The sequence below is a fragment of the Pseudorca crassidens genome, chromosome 11 (assembly GCF_039906515.1).
Source record: "Pseudorca crassidens isolate mPseCra1 chromosome 11, mPseCra1.hap1, whole genome shotgun sequence".
Taxonomy (NCBI): domain Eukaryota; kingdom Metazoa; phylum Chordata; class Mammalia; order Artiodactyla; family Delphinidae; genus Pseudorca; species Pseudorca crassidens.
In genome coordinates, this window is record NC_090306.1 from 56248900 (window position 1) to 56267523 (window position 18624).

Consider the following 18624-nt stretch of genomic DNA (forward strand, 5'->3'; position numbering starts at 1 on the left):
CAACACAAAGTTAATGTAATCACAGCATATCATGTCACTCAGCCGTGAATCCTGTTCACACTGATTTAACAAAAATCAGTTTTCAAAATGTATACTATTAACTTTTCTCAAAGATGGGAGAAAGAGGGCTTCCCTGGTGGCGCAGTGGTTGAGAGTTCGCCTGCCGATGCAGGGGACACGGGTTCGTGCCCCAGTCCGGGAAGATCCCACATGCCGCGGAGCGTCTGGGCCCGTGAGCCATGGCCGCTGAGCCTGCGCGTCTGGAGCCTGTGCTCCGCAACGGAAGAGGCCACAACAGTGAGAGGCCCGCGTACCGCAAAAAAAAAAAAAGATGGGAGGAAGAGAAGCATGTGTGAAAGTGACAGTACAAAGGGAGCAAACTTGCATGAAGAAAGACTTTCCATAGTAAGGAGTTAACTAATTACCTAAATTTTTTTTAAAGAAATTAAGGAATAGTATAAACAATACATAGAAATGTGGAGATAAATTCTGGAAGAAATAACTGAAAATGTTGAGGGTGTTGCCTTTAGAAGGCATGGAAAGGGTAAGTCAGAGGATTCCTATTTTTTGTGATAAGTCTCATAGTGTTATTTGACTCTTAAAACTGTATGTGTATTGCTTTGAAAAAACATAATTTTAATTATGAAGTTATATAGAGCTCTAATCACAGTACAGTTAATTAAAAAAAATTAGTGATGTATTAGATACATAGTTTTTTTTCCCCAAATTTTGTTGAAACACATGTCTTCTGGAACTTAAAAAATTATTATTAAACACCATAGTTTTCACTGTAATTCTCATAATAGTCATCTAATAGTCAATTATAAAAATATTTATAGTTTTTATAAAGCAAACTTGAATTTACTTTTCTTAAAGATAACCTACAGACAGTTGAAGCTTCTGCAATGTGAGGCAAGTTGGACATCGTTTTGTCAGTGCAGGTCTCTTCTCCAGTTGATGACTGATTTGGAGAAGAATGCATTAGTAATATATTCTGAACTGAAGCGGATGTGTAGAGAGCAAGGGCACACGTGTGTTGAAGAAGCTGACTTAACTTCTGAATTGTCAGACCGCATGTCTTTTCATGATGCTTGGCAGTCTCTGAAGTTCTTGAAGGATATCGGTGTGGTGACGTATGAGAAGGGCTGTGTCTTTCTTTATGACCTTTACCAGGCTGAAAGAGGCATTGCCTCTTCAATCTGTGACCTGATGACAAGGTCGCCATGGCGATTACATGTTGATGTCAAAAAGGTGCTTGCGTCTATTCACACCACAAGACCTGAGAATTCAGAAAGTGATGATACGCTAAATAAAAGTGAACCTGACGAAACAAGATTAGAAGATCTTGTGGATATTTGGGACACGCAGGACAGCGGTGACCATATTTGGGATAATGGTGAAAGTGAAGTTAAGGCAGAAATAAGTGAAGTCCAACTGGATCAGGATCAGGTGGCTGCTTTGGACATGATTTGCTCCAATGCTGTGACAGTCATAAGTGGGAAAGGTGGTAGTGGGAAGACCACAATTGTTAGCCAGCTTTTTAAGCATATAGAGCTGTTGGAAGAAAAAGAAGTGAAAAAAGCTTGTGAAGATTTTGAACAAGACCAGAATGCACCAGAAGAATGGATTACCTTCACCGAGCAAAGTCAGCCGAAGCCGGGCAAGGCTATAGAAGTTTTACTTACAGCACCTACAGGGAAAGCAGCTGGCTTACTGAGACAGAAAACTGGTTTCAGCGCTTATACACTATGTCAGGTAAAGCCTTTTACATTTTTTCTGTACATAAAACATTTGCCTTAAACACGGGCTTAATGTAATGAGTTTATTTTTCATTTCTTCCTGACAGCAATCAGTAGGCATTTATTTTATTTTTTTTAACATCTTTATTGGGGTATAATTGCTTTACAATGGTGTATTAGTTTCTGCTGTATAACAAGGTGAATCAGTTATACATATACATATGTTCCCATATCTCTTCCCTCTTGCGTCTCCCTCCCTCCCACCCTCCCCATCCCACCCCTCCAGGCGGTCACAAAGCACCGAGCTGATATCCCTGTGCTATGCGGCTGTTTCCCACTAGCTATCTACCTTACGTTTGGTAGTGAATATATGTCCATGCCTCTCTCTCGCTTTGTCATAGCTCACCCTTCCCATTCCCCATATCCTCAAGTCCGTTCTCCAGTAGGTCTGTGTCTTTATTCCTGTCTTACCCCTAGGTTCTTCATGACTTTTTTTTCTTAAATTCCATATATATGTGTTAGCATACGGTATTTGTCTTTCTCTTTCTGACTTACTTCACTCTGTATGATGGACTCTAGGTCTATCCACCTCATTACAAATAGCTCAATTTCGTTTCTTTTTATGGCTGAGTAATATTCCATTGTATATATGTGCCACATCTTCTTTATCCATTCATCCGATGATGGGCACTTAGGTTGTTTCCATCTCCAGGCTATTGTAAATAGAGCTGCAATGAACATTTTGGTACATGACTCTTTCTGAATTATGGTTTTCTCAGGGTATATGCCCAGTAGTGGGATTGCTGGGTCATATGGTAGTTCTATTTGTAGTTTTTTTAAGGAACCTCCATACTGTTCTCCATAGTGGCTGAACCAATTCACATTCCCACCAGCAGTGCAAGAGTGTTCCCTTTTCTCCACACCCTCTCCAGCATTTATTGTTTCTAGAGTTTTTGATGATGGCCATTCTGACTGGTGTGAGATGATATCTCATTGTAGTTTTGATTTGCATTTCTCTAATGATTAATGATGTTGAGCATTCTTTCATGTGTTTGTTGGCAGTCTGTATATCTTCTTTGGAGAAATGTCTATTTAGGTCTTCTGCCCATTTTTGGATTGGGTTGTTTGTTTTTTTGTTACTGAGCTGCATGAGCTGCTTGTAAATTTTGGAGATTAATCCTTTGTCAGTTGCTTCATTTGCAAATATTTTCTCCCACTCCGAGGGTTGTCTTTTGGTCTAGTTTATGGTTTCCTTTGCTGTGCAAAAGCTTTGAAGTTTCATTAGGTCCCATTTGTTTATTTTTGTTTTTATTTCCATTTCTCTAGGAGGTGGGTCAAAAAGGATCTTGCTGTGATTTATGTCATAGAGTGTTCTGCCTATGTTTTCCTCTAAGAATTTGATAATTTCTGGCCTTACATTTAGGTCTTTAATCCATTTTGAGCTTATTTTTGTGTATGATGTTAGGGAGTGATCTAATCTCATACTTTTACATGTACCTGTCCAGTTTTCCCAGCACCACTTATTGAAGAGGCTGTCCTTTCTCCACTGTACATTTCTGCCTCCTTTATCAAAGATAAGGTGACCATATGTGTGTGGGTTTATCTCTGGGCTTTCTATCCTGTTCCATTGATCTATGTTTCTGTTTTTGTGCCAGTACCATACTGTCTTGATTACTGTAGCTTTGTAGTATAGTCTGAAGTCTGGGAGCCTGATTCCTCCAGCTCCATTTTTTGTTCTCAAGATTGCTTTGGCTATTCGGGGTCTTTTGTGTTTCCATACAAATTGTGAAGTTTTTTGTTCTAGTTCTGTGAAAAATGCCAGTGGTAGTTTGATAGGGATTGCACTGAATCTGTAGATTGCTTTGGGTAGTACAGTCATTTTCAGAATGTTCATTCTTCCAATCCAAGAACATGGTGTATCTCTCCATCTATTTGTATCATCTTTAATTTCTTTCATCAGTGTCTTATAATTTTCTGCATACAGGTCTTTTGTCTCCTTAGGTAGGTTTATTCCTAGATATTTTATTCTTTTTGTTGCAGTGGTAAATGGGAGTGTTTTCTTGATTTCACTTTCAGATTTTTCATCATTAGTGTATAGGAATGCAAGAGATTTCTGTGCATTAATTTTGTATCCTGCAACTTTACCAAATTCATTGATTACCTCCAGTAGTTTTCTGGTAGCATCTTTAGGATTCTCTATGTATAGTATCATGTCATCTGCAAACAGTGACAGTTTTACTTCTTCTTTTCCAATTTGGATTCCTTTTATTTCCTTTTCTTCTCTGATTGCTGTGGCTAAAACTTCCCAAACGATGTTGAATAAGAGTGGTGAGAGTGGGCAACCTTGTCTTGTTCCTGATCTTAGTGGAAATGCTTTCAGTTTCTCACCACTGAGGAGGATGTTGGCTGTGGGTTTGTCATGTATGGCCTTTATTATGTTGAGGAAAGTCCCCTCTATGCCTACTTTCTGCAGGGTTTTTACCATAAATGGGTGTTGAATTTTGTCAGAAGCTTTCTCTGCATCTACTGAGATGATCATATGGTTTTTCTCTTTCAATTTGTTAATATGGTTTATCACATTGATTTGCGTATAGTGAAGAATCCTTGCATTCCTGGAATAAACCCCACTTGATCATGGTGTATGATCCTTTTAATGTGCTGTTGGATTCTGTTTGCTAGTATTTTGTTGAGTATTTTTGCATCTATGTTCATCAGTGATATTGGCCTCTAGTTTTCTTTCTTTGTGACATCCTTGTCTGGTTTTGGTATCAAGGTGATGGTGGCCTCGTAGAATGAATTTGGGAGTGTTCCTCCCTCTGCTATATTTTGGAAGAGTTTGAGAAGGATATGTGTTAGCTCTTCTCTAAATGTTTGATAGAATTCGCCTGTGAAGCCATCTGGTCCTGGGCTTCTGTTTGTTGGAAGATTTTTAATCACAGTTTCAATTTCAGTGCTTGTGATTGGTCTGTTCATATTTTCTAATTCTTCCTGATTCAGTCTTGGCAGGTTGTGCATTTCTAAGAACTTGTCCATTTCTTGCAGGTTGTCCATTTTATTGGCATAGAGTTGCTTGTAATAATCTCTCATGATCTTTTGTATTTCTGCAGTGTCAGTTGTTACTTCTCCTTTTTCATTTCTAATTCTATTGATTTGAGTCTCCTCCCTTTTTTCCTTGATGAGTCTGTTTAATGGTTTATCTATTTTGTTTAGCTTCTCAAAGAACCAGCTTTTAGTTTTATTGATCTTTGCTATCGTTTTCTTCATTTCTTTTTCATTTATTTCTGATCTGATATTTATGATTTCTTTCCTTCTGCCAACTTTGGGGTTTTTTTGTTCTTCTTTCTCTAATTGCTTGAGGTGCAAGGCTAGGTTGTTTATTCGAGATGTTTCCTGTTTCTTAAGGTGGGCTTGTATTGCTATAAACTTCCCTCTTGGAACTGCTTTTGTTGCTTCCCATAAGTTTTGGGCTGTCGTGTCTCCATTGTCATTTGTTTCTAGGTATTTTTTGATTTCCTCTTTGATTTCTTCAGTGATCTCTTCGTTATTAAGTAGTGTATTGTTTAGCCTCCATGTGTTTGTATTTTTTACAGATCTTTTCCTGTAATTGATATCTAGTCTCATGGCGTTGTGGTTGGAAAAGATACTTGATACAATTTCAATTTTCTTAAATTTACCCAGGCTTGATTTGTGACCCAAGATATGATCTGTCCTGGAGAATGTTCCATGAGCACTTGAGAAAAATGTGTATTCACACATTAAGTCCATCTTGTTTAATGTATCATTTAAAGCTTGTGTTTCCTTATTTATTTTCATTTTGGATGATCTGTCCATTGGTGAAAGTGGGGTGTTAAAGTCCCCTACTATGAATGTGTTACTGTCGATTTCCCCTTTTATGGCTGTTAGTATTTGCCTTATGTATTGAGGTGCTCCTATGTTGGGTGCGTAAATATTTACAATTGTTATATCTTCTTCTTGGATCGATCCCTTGATCATTATGTAGTGTCCCTCTTTGTCTCTTCTAATAGTCTTTATTTTAAAGTCTATTTTGTCTGATATGAGAATTGCTACTCCAGCTTTCTTTTGGTTTCCATTTGCATGGAATATCTTTTTCCATCCCCTTACTTTCAGTCCGTATGTGTCTCTAGGTCTGAAGTGGGTCTCTTGTAGACAGCATATGTATGGGTCTTGTTTTTGTATCCATTCAGCCGATCTGTGTCTTTTGGTGGGAGCATGTAGTCCATTTACATTTAAGGTAATTATCGATATGTATGTTCCTATTCCCATTTTCTAAATTGTTTTGGGTTCCTTATTGTAGGTCTTTTCCTTCTCTTGTGTTTCTTGTCTAGAGAAGTTCCTTTAGCATTTGTTTTAAAGGTGGTTTGGTGGTGCTGAACTCTCTCAGCTTTTGCTTGTCTGTAAAGGTTTTAATTTCTCCATCAAATCTGAATGAGATCCTTGCTGGGTAGAGTAATCTTGGTTGCAGGTTTTTCTCCTTCATCACTTTCAATATGTCCTGCCACTCCCTTCTGGCTTGCAGAGTTTCTGCTGAGAGATCAGCTGTTAACCTTATGGGGATTCCCTTGTGTGTTATTTGTTGTTTTTCCCTTGCTGCTTTTAATATGCTTTCTTTGTATTTAATTTTTGGCTGTTTGATTAATATGTGTCTTGGCGTATTTCTCCTTGGATTTATCCTGTATGGGACTCTCTGTGCTTCCTGGACTTGATTAACTATTTCCTTTCCCATATTAGGGAAGTTTTCAACTATAATCTCTTCAAATATTTTCTCAGTCCCTTTCTTTTTCTCTTCTACTTCTGGAACCCCTATAATTCGAATGTTGGTGCGTTTAATGTTGTCCCAGAGGTCTCTGAGACTGTCCTCAGTTCTTTTCATTCTCTTTTTTTTATTCTGCTCTGCAGTAGTTATTTCCACTATTTTATCTTCCAGGTCACTTATCCATTCTTTTGCCTCAGTTATTCTGCTATTGATCCCATCTGGAGTATTTTTCATTTCATTTATTGTGTTGTTCATTATTGTTTGTTTCATCTTTAGTTCTTCTAGGTCCTTGTTAAATGTTTCTTGCATTTTGTCTATTCTATTTCCAAGATTTTGGATCATCTTTACTATCATTATTCTGAATTCTTTTTCAGGTAGACTGCCTATTTCCTCTTCATTTGTGAGGTCTGGTGGGTTTTTATCTTGCTCCTTCATCTGCGGTGCGTTTTTTTGTCTTCTCATTTTGGTTATCTTACTGTGTTTGGGGTCTCCTTTTTGCAGGCTGCAGGTTCGTAGTTCCCATTGTTTTTGGTGTCTGTCCCCAGTGGCTAAGGTTGGTTCAGTGGGTTGTGTAGGCTTCCTGGTGGAGGGGACTAGTGCCTGTGTTCTGGTGGATGAGGCTGGATCTTGTCTTTCTGGTGGGCAGGTCCATGGCTGGTGGTGTGTTTTGGTGTGTCTGTGGACTTATTATGATTTTAGGCAGCCTCTCTGCTAATGGGTGGGGTTGTGTTCCTGTTTTGCTAGTTGTTTGGCACAGGGTGTCCAGCACTGTAGCTTGCTGGTCGTTGAGTGAAGCTGGGTGCTGGTGTTGAGATGGAGATCTCTGGGAGATTTTCGCCATTTGATATTATGTGGAGCTGGGAGGTCTCTTTTTGACCAGTGTCCTGAAGTTGGCTCTCCCACCTCAGAGGCACAGCACTGACTCCTGACTGCAGCACCAAGAGCCTTTCATCCACACGGCTCAGAATAAAAGGGAGAAAAGGCAGAGAGAAAGAATTAGTAGAAGTAGGAAGAAAGAAAGAAAGAAAGAAAGGAGGGAAGGAAGGAAGAAAGAAAGAAGGAAAGAAAGAAAGGGAGGGAGGGAGGGACGGTGGGAGGAAGGAGGGAAGGACGGAAAAAAGAAAGAAAAGATAAAGTAAAATAAAATAAAGTAAAATATAATATAGTTATTAAATTAAAAAATAATTATTAAGAAAAAATTAAAAAAAAACGGACGGATAGAACCCTAGGAGAAATGGTGGAAGCAAAGCTATACAGACAAAATCTCACACAGAAGCATGCACATACACACTCACAAAAAGAGGAAAAGGGGGAAAAATCATAAATCTTGCTCTCAAAGTCCACCTCCTCAATTTGGGATGACTCGTCTATTCATGTATTCCACAGATGCAGGGTACATCAAGTTGATTGTGGAGCTTTAATCCGCTGCTCCTGAGGTTGCTGGGAGAGATTTCCCTTTGTCTCGTTTGTTCTCACAGCTCCCAGGGTCTCAGCTTTGGATTTGGCCCCACCTCTGCGTGTAGATTGCCAGAGGGCGTCTGTTCTTCGCTCAGACTGGACGGGGTTGAAGGAGCTGCTGATTCGGGGGCTCTGGCTCACTCAGGCCGGGGGGAGGGAGGGGCACGGAATGCCGGCGGGCCTGCGGCGGCAGAGGCCGGCGTGACGTTGCACCAGCCTGAGGCGCGCCGTGCGTTCTCTCGGGTAAGTTGTCCCTGGATCCCGGGAACCTGGCAGTGGCGGGCTGCACAGGCTCCCCGGAAGGGTGGTGTGGATAGTGACCTGTGTTCGCACACAGGCTTCTTGGTGGCGGCAGCAGTAGCCTTAGCGTCTCATGCCCGTCTCTGGGGTCCGTGCTTTTAGCCGCAGCTCGCGCCCATCTCTGGAGCTCCTTTAAGCAGCGCTCTTAATTAATCCCCTCTCCTCGCGCACAGAAAGAGGGAAGAGAACGTCTCTTGCCTCTTCGGCAGCTCCAGACTTTTCCCCGGACTCCCTCCCGGCTAGCCATGGCGCACTAACCCCCTGCAGGCTGTGTTCACGCCACCAACCCCAGTCCTCTCCCGGCGCTCCGACCGAAGCCCGAGCCTCAACTCCCAGCCCCGCCCGCCCCGGCGGGTGAGCAGACAAGCCTCTCGGGCTGGTGAGTGCCGGTCGGCACCGATCCTCTGTGCGGGAATCTCTCCGCTTTGTCCTCCGCACTTCTGTTGCTGTGCTCTCCTCCGCGGCTCCGAAGCTTCCCCCTCCACCACCCGCAGTCTCCGCGCGCGAAGGGGCTTCCTAGTGTGTGGAAAACTTTCTTCATTCACAGCTCCCTCCCACTGGTGCAGGTCCCGTCCCTATCCTTTTGTCTCTGTTTATTCTTTTTTCTTTTGCCCTACCCAGGTACGTGGGGGGTTTCTTGCCTTTTGGGAGGTCTGAGGTCTTCTGCCAGCATTCAGTAGGTGTTCTGTAGGAGTTGTTCCACGTGTAGATGTATTTCTGGTGTATCTGTGGGGAGGAAGGTGATCCCCGCGTCTTACTCTTCCGCCATCTTCCCCTCGTCCCTGGACAAATTCTTAGAAAGTACACTCCCCCAAGACTATATTGTTGGTGAGAACGTAAGTTGGTGCAGCCACTGTGGAAAAGAGTATGCTGGTTTCTCAAAAACCTAAAAATAGAACTTGGCTGAATACTGTCTCCATCCTTGCTGGTTGTTTCATATTCAACAAGTTATTTAACTTCTCTGTGCCCAAATTTCTTGCTAATTCTGAAAGCTAGCAGTCCAAAACAGAGGTCACAGTGTGTCAAGGTGTCATCAGGGCCGAGCTCCTTCCCGGAGGATGCCGACATTTCTTGGATCGTGGCTTCCTTCCTCCATTTCCAAAGCCAAGAGCTGCCACGCTCTCACACCTCCTCACTCTGACACTGACTCTTCCAGTAGGCATTTATTGAATGTCTTCTAGAGCCTTGCCTTGTGGTAGCTAATCACTTAGATCAGTGCCACTCAAAACAGCCAGTCTGTATAAACTGTTACTGTTTGCAGTGAGTTAGGAGCTTGTGCCAGAAAGTAGATCAGTGTACCGCTTCCTTCATTGAGAACGTCTTAGTATGAAAAAAAAAAAAAAGGGAAACTAAAGTGTATGCTTAATGCTGTAGTTAGTTTAGATTCTGGCAATGCCCTGTTTCTCAGTGGGACTGGTTTCAAACATGAGTCCACCTTTTGTAGAATGAAAGCTCCGTCGAAGTGAGGACTTGGATCATCTGGTTTAGTGCTTTATCTCCTTTGCCTACAACAGTGCCTGGCAAATAGTAGTTGCATAATAAAAATTTTAAATGAATTAAGATGCTTGAAAAAAATAGCTTTGGCTATAGTTAAGAGTCATGAAGTTTTAAACTTGTAAAGAGTTGGAGAGTTTCCTTTAGCCCTGATCTGCCATTTTATAGATCAAGGAAGTTAGTCGTTGGAAGATTTCTGAAGGAAATAATAATTGAATTGGAGTCTAATGGACAAGGAAGCTCAGGTAAGGAGAAGAACATTTTATTTAAGGGAAAGGCCTTCCCAGAGGCATTGAGGTGAATGATCAAGTGCATATAGAGGGTTTTGAGGGGACTGCGTTGATTGGAATGAAGTCTGTGTATTGTAAGATAATGGAAATTACACTTGGTTTAGACCGGGAATTTGAGCTTTAAAGTTTGTAAAATATTTTGCTGTTTCATTAAATCCTTGACAAACGAGTGAAGTGGGTAAGTGATCTTATCTGCATTTTACAGGAGAGCCACTTAAAATTTGGGTGTGTTAAACAATTGGCCCCAAACCTTAACTGAGTGCAGAGCTCGCGCTGGGATTCACATTTCTGACCTCCCAGCTTCCTTCCCTTACCAAGGTGCCATGATCCCCTCATTTACTACAGACCTTATATACCTCACAAAGAAGCTTGGACTTGATTTACTGGGGAGCCATTTAGGTTCCTAAGCAAGAGAGTGAAATGAAGAAAGCGGTTCTAAGGAAGGCTACCGGAATCATAGACCCACGAGCCACCTCAGAAATTGCTTTTGCATTACTTTTATTTGTCACATGAGTGGGCATGATCCTAGAGCAGTTCAGTGTAGCTCATTGGTGGAAGAGTCTTCTGATCAGTTTATGATTTTTTCCATTACGCCTTCACTTCTGTTTAGTCTGAAGGATTGAATTAGAAAAGGAGAGGCCAGAGAGGGATCATTACTAAATTTCATCTTAAGTTCCAACTCTGATCAATTGGTAGTATCCTAATATCAGGTTGGGATGCTGGGAGGACATTTCTGAAGCCATGTTTAGGCTCAGGAAAGAGTGTAAGGGCACAGGAGAGGCATTGAGGTGGCACTTAGGCCACTTATTTATCATCCTTGGGCTAGGGATACCGGGTTTAGCAGAAAAAAATGCAAATAATTTTTTAGTGTAAGTGAGCATATATAGATATATGCATACAACATAGAAACATTTGTGGAATGGTATACAACAAAATATTTAACATTCTCTGGTTGTAATTTTACAAAAAAATGTTTCCCTCTTCTGTGTTTTTTTAAATAGTAAATATTATTACCCCTGTAATAAATAGTTTTTTTAGTTGTCTTGGTGGTGGTTTTTTCAATGTTGGGGAAGTAAGGGAGTTTAGAATACTAGGAGAAAAAGTAGTATTTTCATAGTTAGTTTGGGCAGGCACCCCCTAATTTCCAGAATGGAGTATTACAGTTGGGAGAAGAGAGGGGCTTAAGTGTTTGGGCCATCTCAGAAGGCCAAGAGAAGGTTTATTTGGGGGTAGAAAACAATAGGGAGTTCTGTCTGGTCAAGAGTGATAAGAGGACAGTTGGGATTCTTGCAGCGGAATGGTGCTGTGTGAGAAGCTTGTTAAACACACCAAGTACTCCCTAGGAAGCAATGTTTTGAACTATTTCATCTGTCTTTTCTGGGATTCATCCTATAACTTTTGTGTTCTCTATTTCTTTAGTCTGTTTCCCTATGTTACTCTATGTACATCCTCCCTGTCCCTTCCCCATTTAAGAGTTTTGTTTTAAAAGAATATGTTGTTAAAAAAAAATTTTTTTTTTTTTGGTAAATTTTATAACCCGAATTTAAAAATGCCATACTTTGCTTGTAGGTCAATTATAGCTTCTACTTATGGGAGACAAAAACAATGACCAAGGACATGCCATGGAAATTTTCTTCGGTTAGAGTTCTGGTTGTGGATGAAGGGAGTTTGGTATCTGTCGGAATCTTTAAATCAGTTTTAAATTTACTGTGTGAGCGCTCCCAACTTTCTAAGCTTATTATCCTTGGTAAGTTAAAATATTGTTGGTATCCTAATTGTTTGGTTCAAATTATTGTGGTTAGTACGTTCTTTATATCATTGCACTGTTTTAATATCCATATCCTGCAGACGGGAAGCCATTTCTCAGACCCCACTCTGAAGCCACTCTGAGTTCAGTCTGACCAGTCTCTCTATCAGCTTGGGTGGCTCTTTGTTTTGGCCAGGATATCAGCAAGCTAGGTTGTGAATGAAATAGAGTTGTGAGGAGTTACTGTCATTACCTAAATGGTGACTATTAAAATAGTAAAATTCTCACAGACTCAGAGTAAATCAGGATGTAGATCATTTGGAAGTAATAGAAAGTCTGAATTATAGACCACTTAAAAGTAATTTTATGATTTTAAGCTAGTAATTCACATTAGACCTCCTCAGCCTCACAAGTCCTTTCCAATTCCGGTGAGATTCAGTTTGATGCTATTAGGTAGTACCGATGTGTAGACCATGTTTTTTAATGGAGGAAAAAATAGAATTGCGATGAGAGAATCAATATATTTATAAATAACTGTTTTAGATATTTGAGGATATTGTGTAAGCAGTTGATTTTATTAATAGCTTAAGCATGCTTTCAGTTTCCACCCAGAAAATAGTTTCTCTTTTCTCTAAGGTTTGCTTGTTTGTTTAAAGTAAAAAGATTTTTAATAGAGCAAAATATTATCATTACATTACTGGAATTTATTATCAAATGCACTGGGTTTGTTTATTTTGCATTTTGTACGTTAAGTTTATTTGAGGCCATAGATTTTTCCATGTTTAGTAAGACATTGAGCAAGATTGAATAAGTGACTAAATTCTAGATATCTAAGGCCTGTTTTTTCTTTACCTGTTGGTGCAAATATATGCCCCAACAGTTTGCCTGTGTTTATAGATATGAAAAAAGTTCAATTCATGTTTTACCTTACTGTGTTATCACTATTTTTTCTATCTTATATTGTTTAATTGGAATTTTTTTTGTTGTTTTTTTTGTTTTTTTTTTTTTGCGGTACGCGGGCCTCTCACTGTTGTGGCCTCTCCCGTTGCGGAGCACAGGCTCCAGACGCGCGGGCTCAGCGGCCATGGCTCACGGGCCCAGCCGCTCTGCGGCATGTGGGATCCTCCTGGACCAGGACACGAACCCATGTCCCCTGAATTGGCAGACGGACTCTCAACCACTGCGCCACCAGGGAAGCCCAATTGGAATGGTTTGTGTTGCTATTGTTGTTGTTGAATATTTTTGAAGACTTAATGTTCTTAAGTAATTTTAAACGAAGATTTTTTTCTTTTTTCCTCAGAGTAAGTCTTTATGATTACAGCATATATCAGTAGGGAGAAATAAAAATAATTTCTAAATTTCCAGATCCCAGTTACATAAAACCCACTCTATGTATTTTTCCCCCTTTTAGGTGATATTAGACAGTTACCCAGTATTGAACCTGGTAACTTGCTGAAAGATCTTTTTGAGACTCTCAAGTCAAGAAATTGTGCTATTGAACTAAAGACAAACCATAGAGCAGAATCTGAACTAATTGTGGACAATGCTACAAGGTATAATATAACTAAAATTTTGCATTTTCTCTCTGTCGTATTAGAAATAAAGGTAAAAAAAATATTAGCTTTTGAATTAGGGTGATTCAGTGCAGTATGTTCACTATGCTGTTTTAGCAAACCTTTTCTGTCCTTCAGGTATATGTATACCTTTTGTCCCACAGTTAGAAAAGCAAAGTATTTTTCATTATTGATCCAAGATAAATTAGTGTTGAAATTTAAGTATAAATGTGTTTTCCTGATTTTAAAAGTATATATGTGAAATAAAGTTGCATCAGGCTTAGAGACCAGAATAAACCCAAGGGGAACAGAGACTTGGAAATGAATTAATTAGAGTTCAAGGGTGACTTGGGGAAGACATTTCGTGTAATTTTTATAAGGGGAGCCCAAAGCAGAAAAAAAAAAAAAAAAAGAAAAGAAAAAGGTAAAGAAAAAGGTATTTTACTCCTTGATGAATCCTGGTGGCACCTGTGGCATATTACTCTCCTTAGAGTAGGAAAGAATCCTTTTCTTTCCTTAATCTTTGCATAAGCCTTTAGAGTAATCCTCTGTAATAGATGTGATGGGACCACAGAATATTAAGAGACTTTTTATTCATTGGGCCAAAATTTATCTTTGTTTTTGACTCTCTTTTACAAGGTGCTGTTTTTGTTTCTTGGTTGGTTTTAGGTTTCATTTTCCCTTTATTGGCTGTAGTGCATGCTTTATTTCTGTATCAGCATGGAATTATTTTGGTTCTACCTTATCACTGTCCGTTATTTTGGGAATTATAGGGATCATGGGGCAGTCAGCCGAGTGGCAGAGGATTATAGTTGATTTGAATAAAAATTTAGCACAGGTCCTGAACTGTTGCTGAGATCACGAATTTAGCCTGAAACCTCATTGCGTTAGGTCTTCTTGGTACAACATTCTGTGTGTGTCTGTCCTCCTGCCCTTGGACCTGCTATGTGTCCATCTGGGGCTTAGGACCAGGAACTAGATTTCTGACTATACTTGAGGACAAAAAATGACTTACTAGATAACGTAGAATTAAATTGGAAGGTAGATGTTGCTCAAAGAAGTGCTTTCTTTACGATGATTTGTTTTCTGTCAGAAGAGTTCTTATTTCTTTAATGATGGATGAAAAACTTATTAGCTTATGTGGAGGTCTTTGCAGTAGCTATTGGGTTCAGATATTCAGCAGGACAGGGTATTGTATTAGACTACAAGATGCAGTTTTTGTTGCTTAAACATTTTCTTGGTTGGATGTCAGCAGAAACTAGAATATTCAAAGCCTACCATCTCCCTGCCCCATCTACCCTGGAAAAGATAGTGGGTGTAGAGGCAGAATGGACAGGAATAGGGTAGATGATATAGGTTCGTACTGGGACGTTAAGAAAAATAATGCAGTTGGTAGTGTAACTATAACGCTTCTATAACTCTTATCTATAACTCTTCTGCTCCTACCTAAAGTCCACCTCAGTTTTGGAATGTTGGTGGATGATGGGTCATTTTAAAGTCTAGAAATCTTGGAAGAATCTAAAGCACATTAGGTTTCTTAGAACTCAACTTTATCTGAAATTTAGGAATTCCTTTTAGTAACCCTTTCGATATCTTTTGGGCTGAGCTGTGCTCCTTTCTTTATTCTTGGTCATTCTTGGTCATCATCACCAAGTGTTTAATGACAGGAGGATCCCAGTGATACCACGGAAAAGCTTCTAGAGATAGAAGTATGTTACATGTCCTGGGTCAGAAGCAAAATGGAAATCCATGGTGTTTCTCAGTACCCCAAATTAAATCTGGGTTAGTTCCAGCAGGGACAGCGTTCTTCCCTCTTTCTCCTTTCCTCCCTTCCAGCCCTGTTGGGAAGGATTGAAAGATGACACAGTAGGGTACTATTCCTTTGATAGCTAGGCTGCTGTTAGGTCTTTACAGGGTGTCAGTTTTCTTCAAAATAACCAAGGAGGGACTCTAGTATGACAAGGCCCCCGGCCTTTACTGTGCTTTCTGACTTGACTTGCTAGTCTTGGGGAATACAAGAACAAAAGAATGATGATGAGGGAACAGAAACAAAGAGAAGATGTGGATACTTGGTTCAGCTGGGAACATGAGACCATATATATGATATATACAGAAGAAAGGAGAAAAGAAAGAGTATGATGTAAATGTATGGAAAAGGCCCCAAAGAGTTCAAATTAATTTAAATAGAAAGGAATATGGAGCCCAGTGGGCCCAAATTTCCCTCCTAGCTACCCCGCTTTTTACCTCTGTGATCTTGGACGACCCCACTGTAGTTAACTAAGCCTCATGTTGCTCATCTGTGAAATGAGGATAATACCTACCTGGTACGGTTCTTTAGTGGTCTGGAGAAAAGCAGGTCAAGTTCTCAGAATGTTGCTTAGTAAATTCCATGACAATTTTTTCTAATGCTTTTAATGTGCTAGGGGTAGGGGACTGATGGATAAAAGTAACATTATGGTCTAGTTAAGTGTATTTTGAAACTCATTTACTATTTATAATGCATATATGGGTAGCCCTTTTACCCTATTTATGACCTATTCACAGATATTAATTCTTGTAATGACATTATCTCTGCTCATATGTGAAGATACATTTTTGGATGCTAATGCTGTTAGTGTATTATTTTACCTTTATTTAAGAATCTCGAGACGCCAGTTTCCAACGTTTGATGCAGAGCTGAATATCTCTGATGATCCAACATTCCCTGTCTCAATACAAGATAAATCATTTATTTTTGTTAGACTCCCAGAAGAAGATGCCAGTTCTCAGTTCTCAAAAAGTAATCATCACTCTTGTAAGTATAAACTTTTATGTTATATAGGGTTAAATATTTCAGTTTTGTAATATAGTTATTAAATGACTAGTTATAATTTTATTTGATGGTAAAGATAAATATTGCTAGCAAAACGTTAGGCACTGAAAATAAATAAACTAATTTATTAATCATCAAAAGCAGATGACTTTAGAATTTTGTAAAGAAGTAAGCTCTTGACACATGCATACTAAGGGCTTAGTAAATATTTGTTGAGTAAATAGGTGGATGTAGATGATTAGTTTAAAATAAAGGGAAGCCCTAAGTTATCCAGGTTCATTCAGGAGAAAGCATGTCTTAATGAATGAAGCTTTTCTTTTCCAGCAAATACTGTAAAGGTACAGTATTTGCTGGAAAAGTACAACATTTGCTGGAAAAGTAAATACTACATTTGTTGTTTTGAGTACATCTGTGAAACAAAGTAATGGCTGTCAAACTCTTGCCAAGCTGAGTTCCTAACAGTTCTGTTTCTAGTAAAGTGGACAAGCATCACTTCTAATTGTGGGTGTTAGGATGACAGCATGGCAGGGCTGAGGAAGTGCACGGGATAGGGAATCTTCTGCCTTATGTGTACGACCCATGTCACATCACTCTACTATTTGTAAAATGGGAGTCATAGTGACAGTGCGTGGGGGACAGTTGTGAAGGTTTAAGGGCGTTCGTAGGTTTTGAGGAACTATATGAATGTTAGTTTTTTGTGAATAATAGATATTAAATTATCTGCTCCAAATGAATTTATTTAAATTGAATTTATTTATTTATTTAAACAATTTGATCTTTATATTATAAACTGAACTTAGCAAGCTTTTTTAAATTGTATAGTGTTTACTCAGAATTGAATTAGTGAAAATTTAAATGATTTTTATTGAGGATTTATTGTAGTTGCCACAGTTCTTCAAGGTGTATCCTTCCTCCTTAGCAGCTTTCACTCTGCATGTGAAATTGACATTCAGCTTTATCTGTAAGCCTGTCCTCCTTTGTGTGTCCCCATCTCAGTTCCTGTGGGTTAGTGTTCATTCACATGTTACATTATTCTTTTTTTAAATGAGCTCATGTAATAATAGGATTCTATAAATGCCTTTTTGGCTTTTTTTTTATTATTATAGAAATCGTTTATATTCCTTAACAAAAGTCAAGTGATACGGAAGTGTTTGAAGTAAAAATTATTTCCTTTAATCATCCCCTGTCCTCTTCCCCTGAATCAACCCCATAAAGGTCACGTCTATAGGAAGAGCTTGGAGTTTCTCTTTTTAAACTATAGGAAGAGCTTGGAGTTTCTCTTTTTAAACCGTATTATATCCATACACAGACATATATTAGTTTTACATAATTTGGTTTATAAGCTGTGTATTGTTTTTTGACTTGTTTTTTTTTTTTTTTTTTCTGCGGTACGCGGGCCTCTCACTGTTGTGGCCTCTCCCGTTGCGGAGCACAGGCTCCGGACGCGCAGGCTCAGCGGCCGTGGCTCGTGGGCCCAGCCGCTCTGCGGCATGTGGGATCTTCCCAGACCTGGGCATGAACCCGCGTCGCCTGCATTGGCAGGCGGACTCTCAACCACTGCGCCACCAGGGAAGCCCTGACTTGTTTTTTATTACACATGTTGTGAGTAATTTATAGATAATGTTTATTCTCTCCATAGCTTACTTAGTTCATAGTAGGTATTAGTACAGATGAAGAAAATGAGACTAAGATGGTTAAGAAACTGGCTTTCTTTGCCACTCCATTTAGATCTACCTAAAATATGTTTAGTTTTATTTCTGGTACCCATTCTTTACATTAATGAGAATGTACTTAAAAAAAAAAGTTGTTTCAGAATGGTAGTGGACCTTAGCTGGAGTTGTTTTCTATCTTAATTGCAAACTTCAGCTGGAAAATGAGCCTCTTCTTTAAGAGAGTTGAATAAATTACCCCTTAGGCATATAGTATTTTTTCGTTAATAATTAAGTGTTATTCCTTAATACTTAAGTAATAAGTATTTCTTAATAAATTACTCAGTTATTCCCATTATTGAAAGGTACAAAGGCCTAAGACAGGCTTCGTAGCTGGGCTAGAATTCCAGAGATGTTAAAATATGAGAAGAAAATGCGTATCTTAGAAACAATGAAGTACAGCGTATGTATTGATCTGGGAGATGTAGAGAGAGTGAACAAAGCAAGGAGCAGAACAGCGTGATCCTGTACGTGTGAAAGAAACCAGTGTTTTGTGAGACCTTTGGCAAGCGGGGCTTGGCTGGCGGTGAGCTGAGTCTTGGACATTTTTTAATGATAATCCTTCCTTCATCTGAAAAATGAAGGGCTCAGCGAGCAACTGATTCAGTCTTCCTAGAGCAGGGATCAGGGCTTTTTCATTCCCTTGTGATTTATCTGCTACGAGGGACGCAAAAGCCTGGAATGTTTTTACCCCAATTTTTATTTCTTCTGCCTCTCCTGAGAAATGTTCCCCAATTTGTAACATTGC

General features: G+C 39.4%; 1 protein-coding gene across 2 annotated transcripts in view; it reads left to right on the forward strand.

Moving 5' to 3' along the window:
• The window catches only part of HELB (DNA helicase B), a 53003-nt gene that overhangs the window by 4781 nt on the left and 29598 nt on the right, over positions 1–18624 (forward strand). For both annotated transcript variants that reach the window (XM_067697256.1, XM_067697255.1), the window contains exons 4-7: positions 877–1755; positions 11625–11802; positions 13214–13355; positions 15995–16149. In XM_067697256.1, the coding sequence (XP_067553357.1) occupies positions 877–1755; positions 11625–11802; positions 13214–13355; positions 15995–16149 (1354 nt within the window). The remainder of the gene's footprint in view (positions 1–876; positions 1756–11624; positions 11803–13213; positions 13356–15994; positions 16150–18624) is intronic.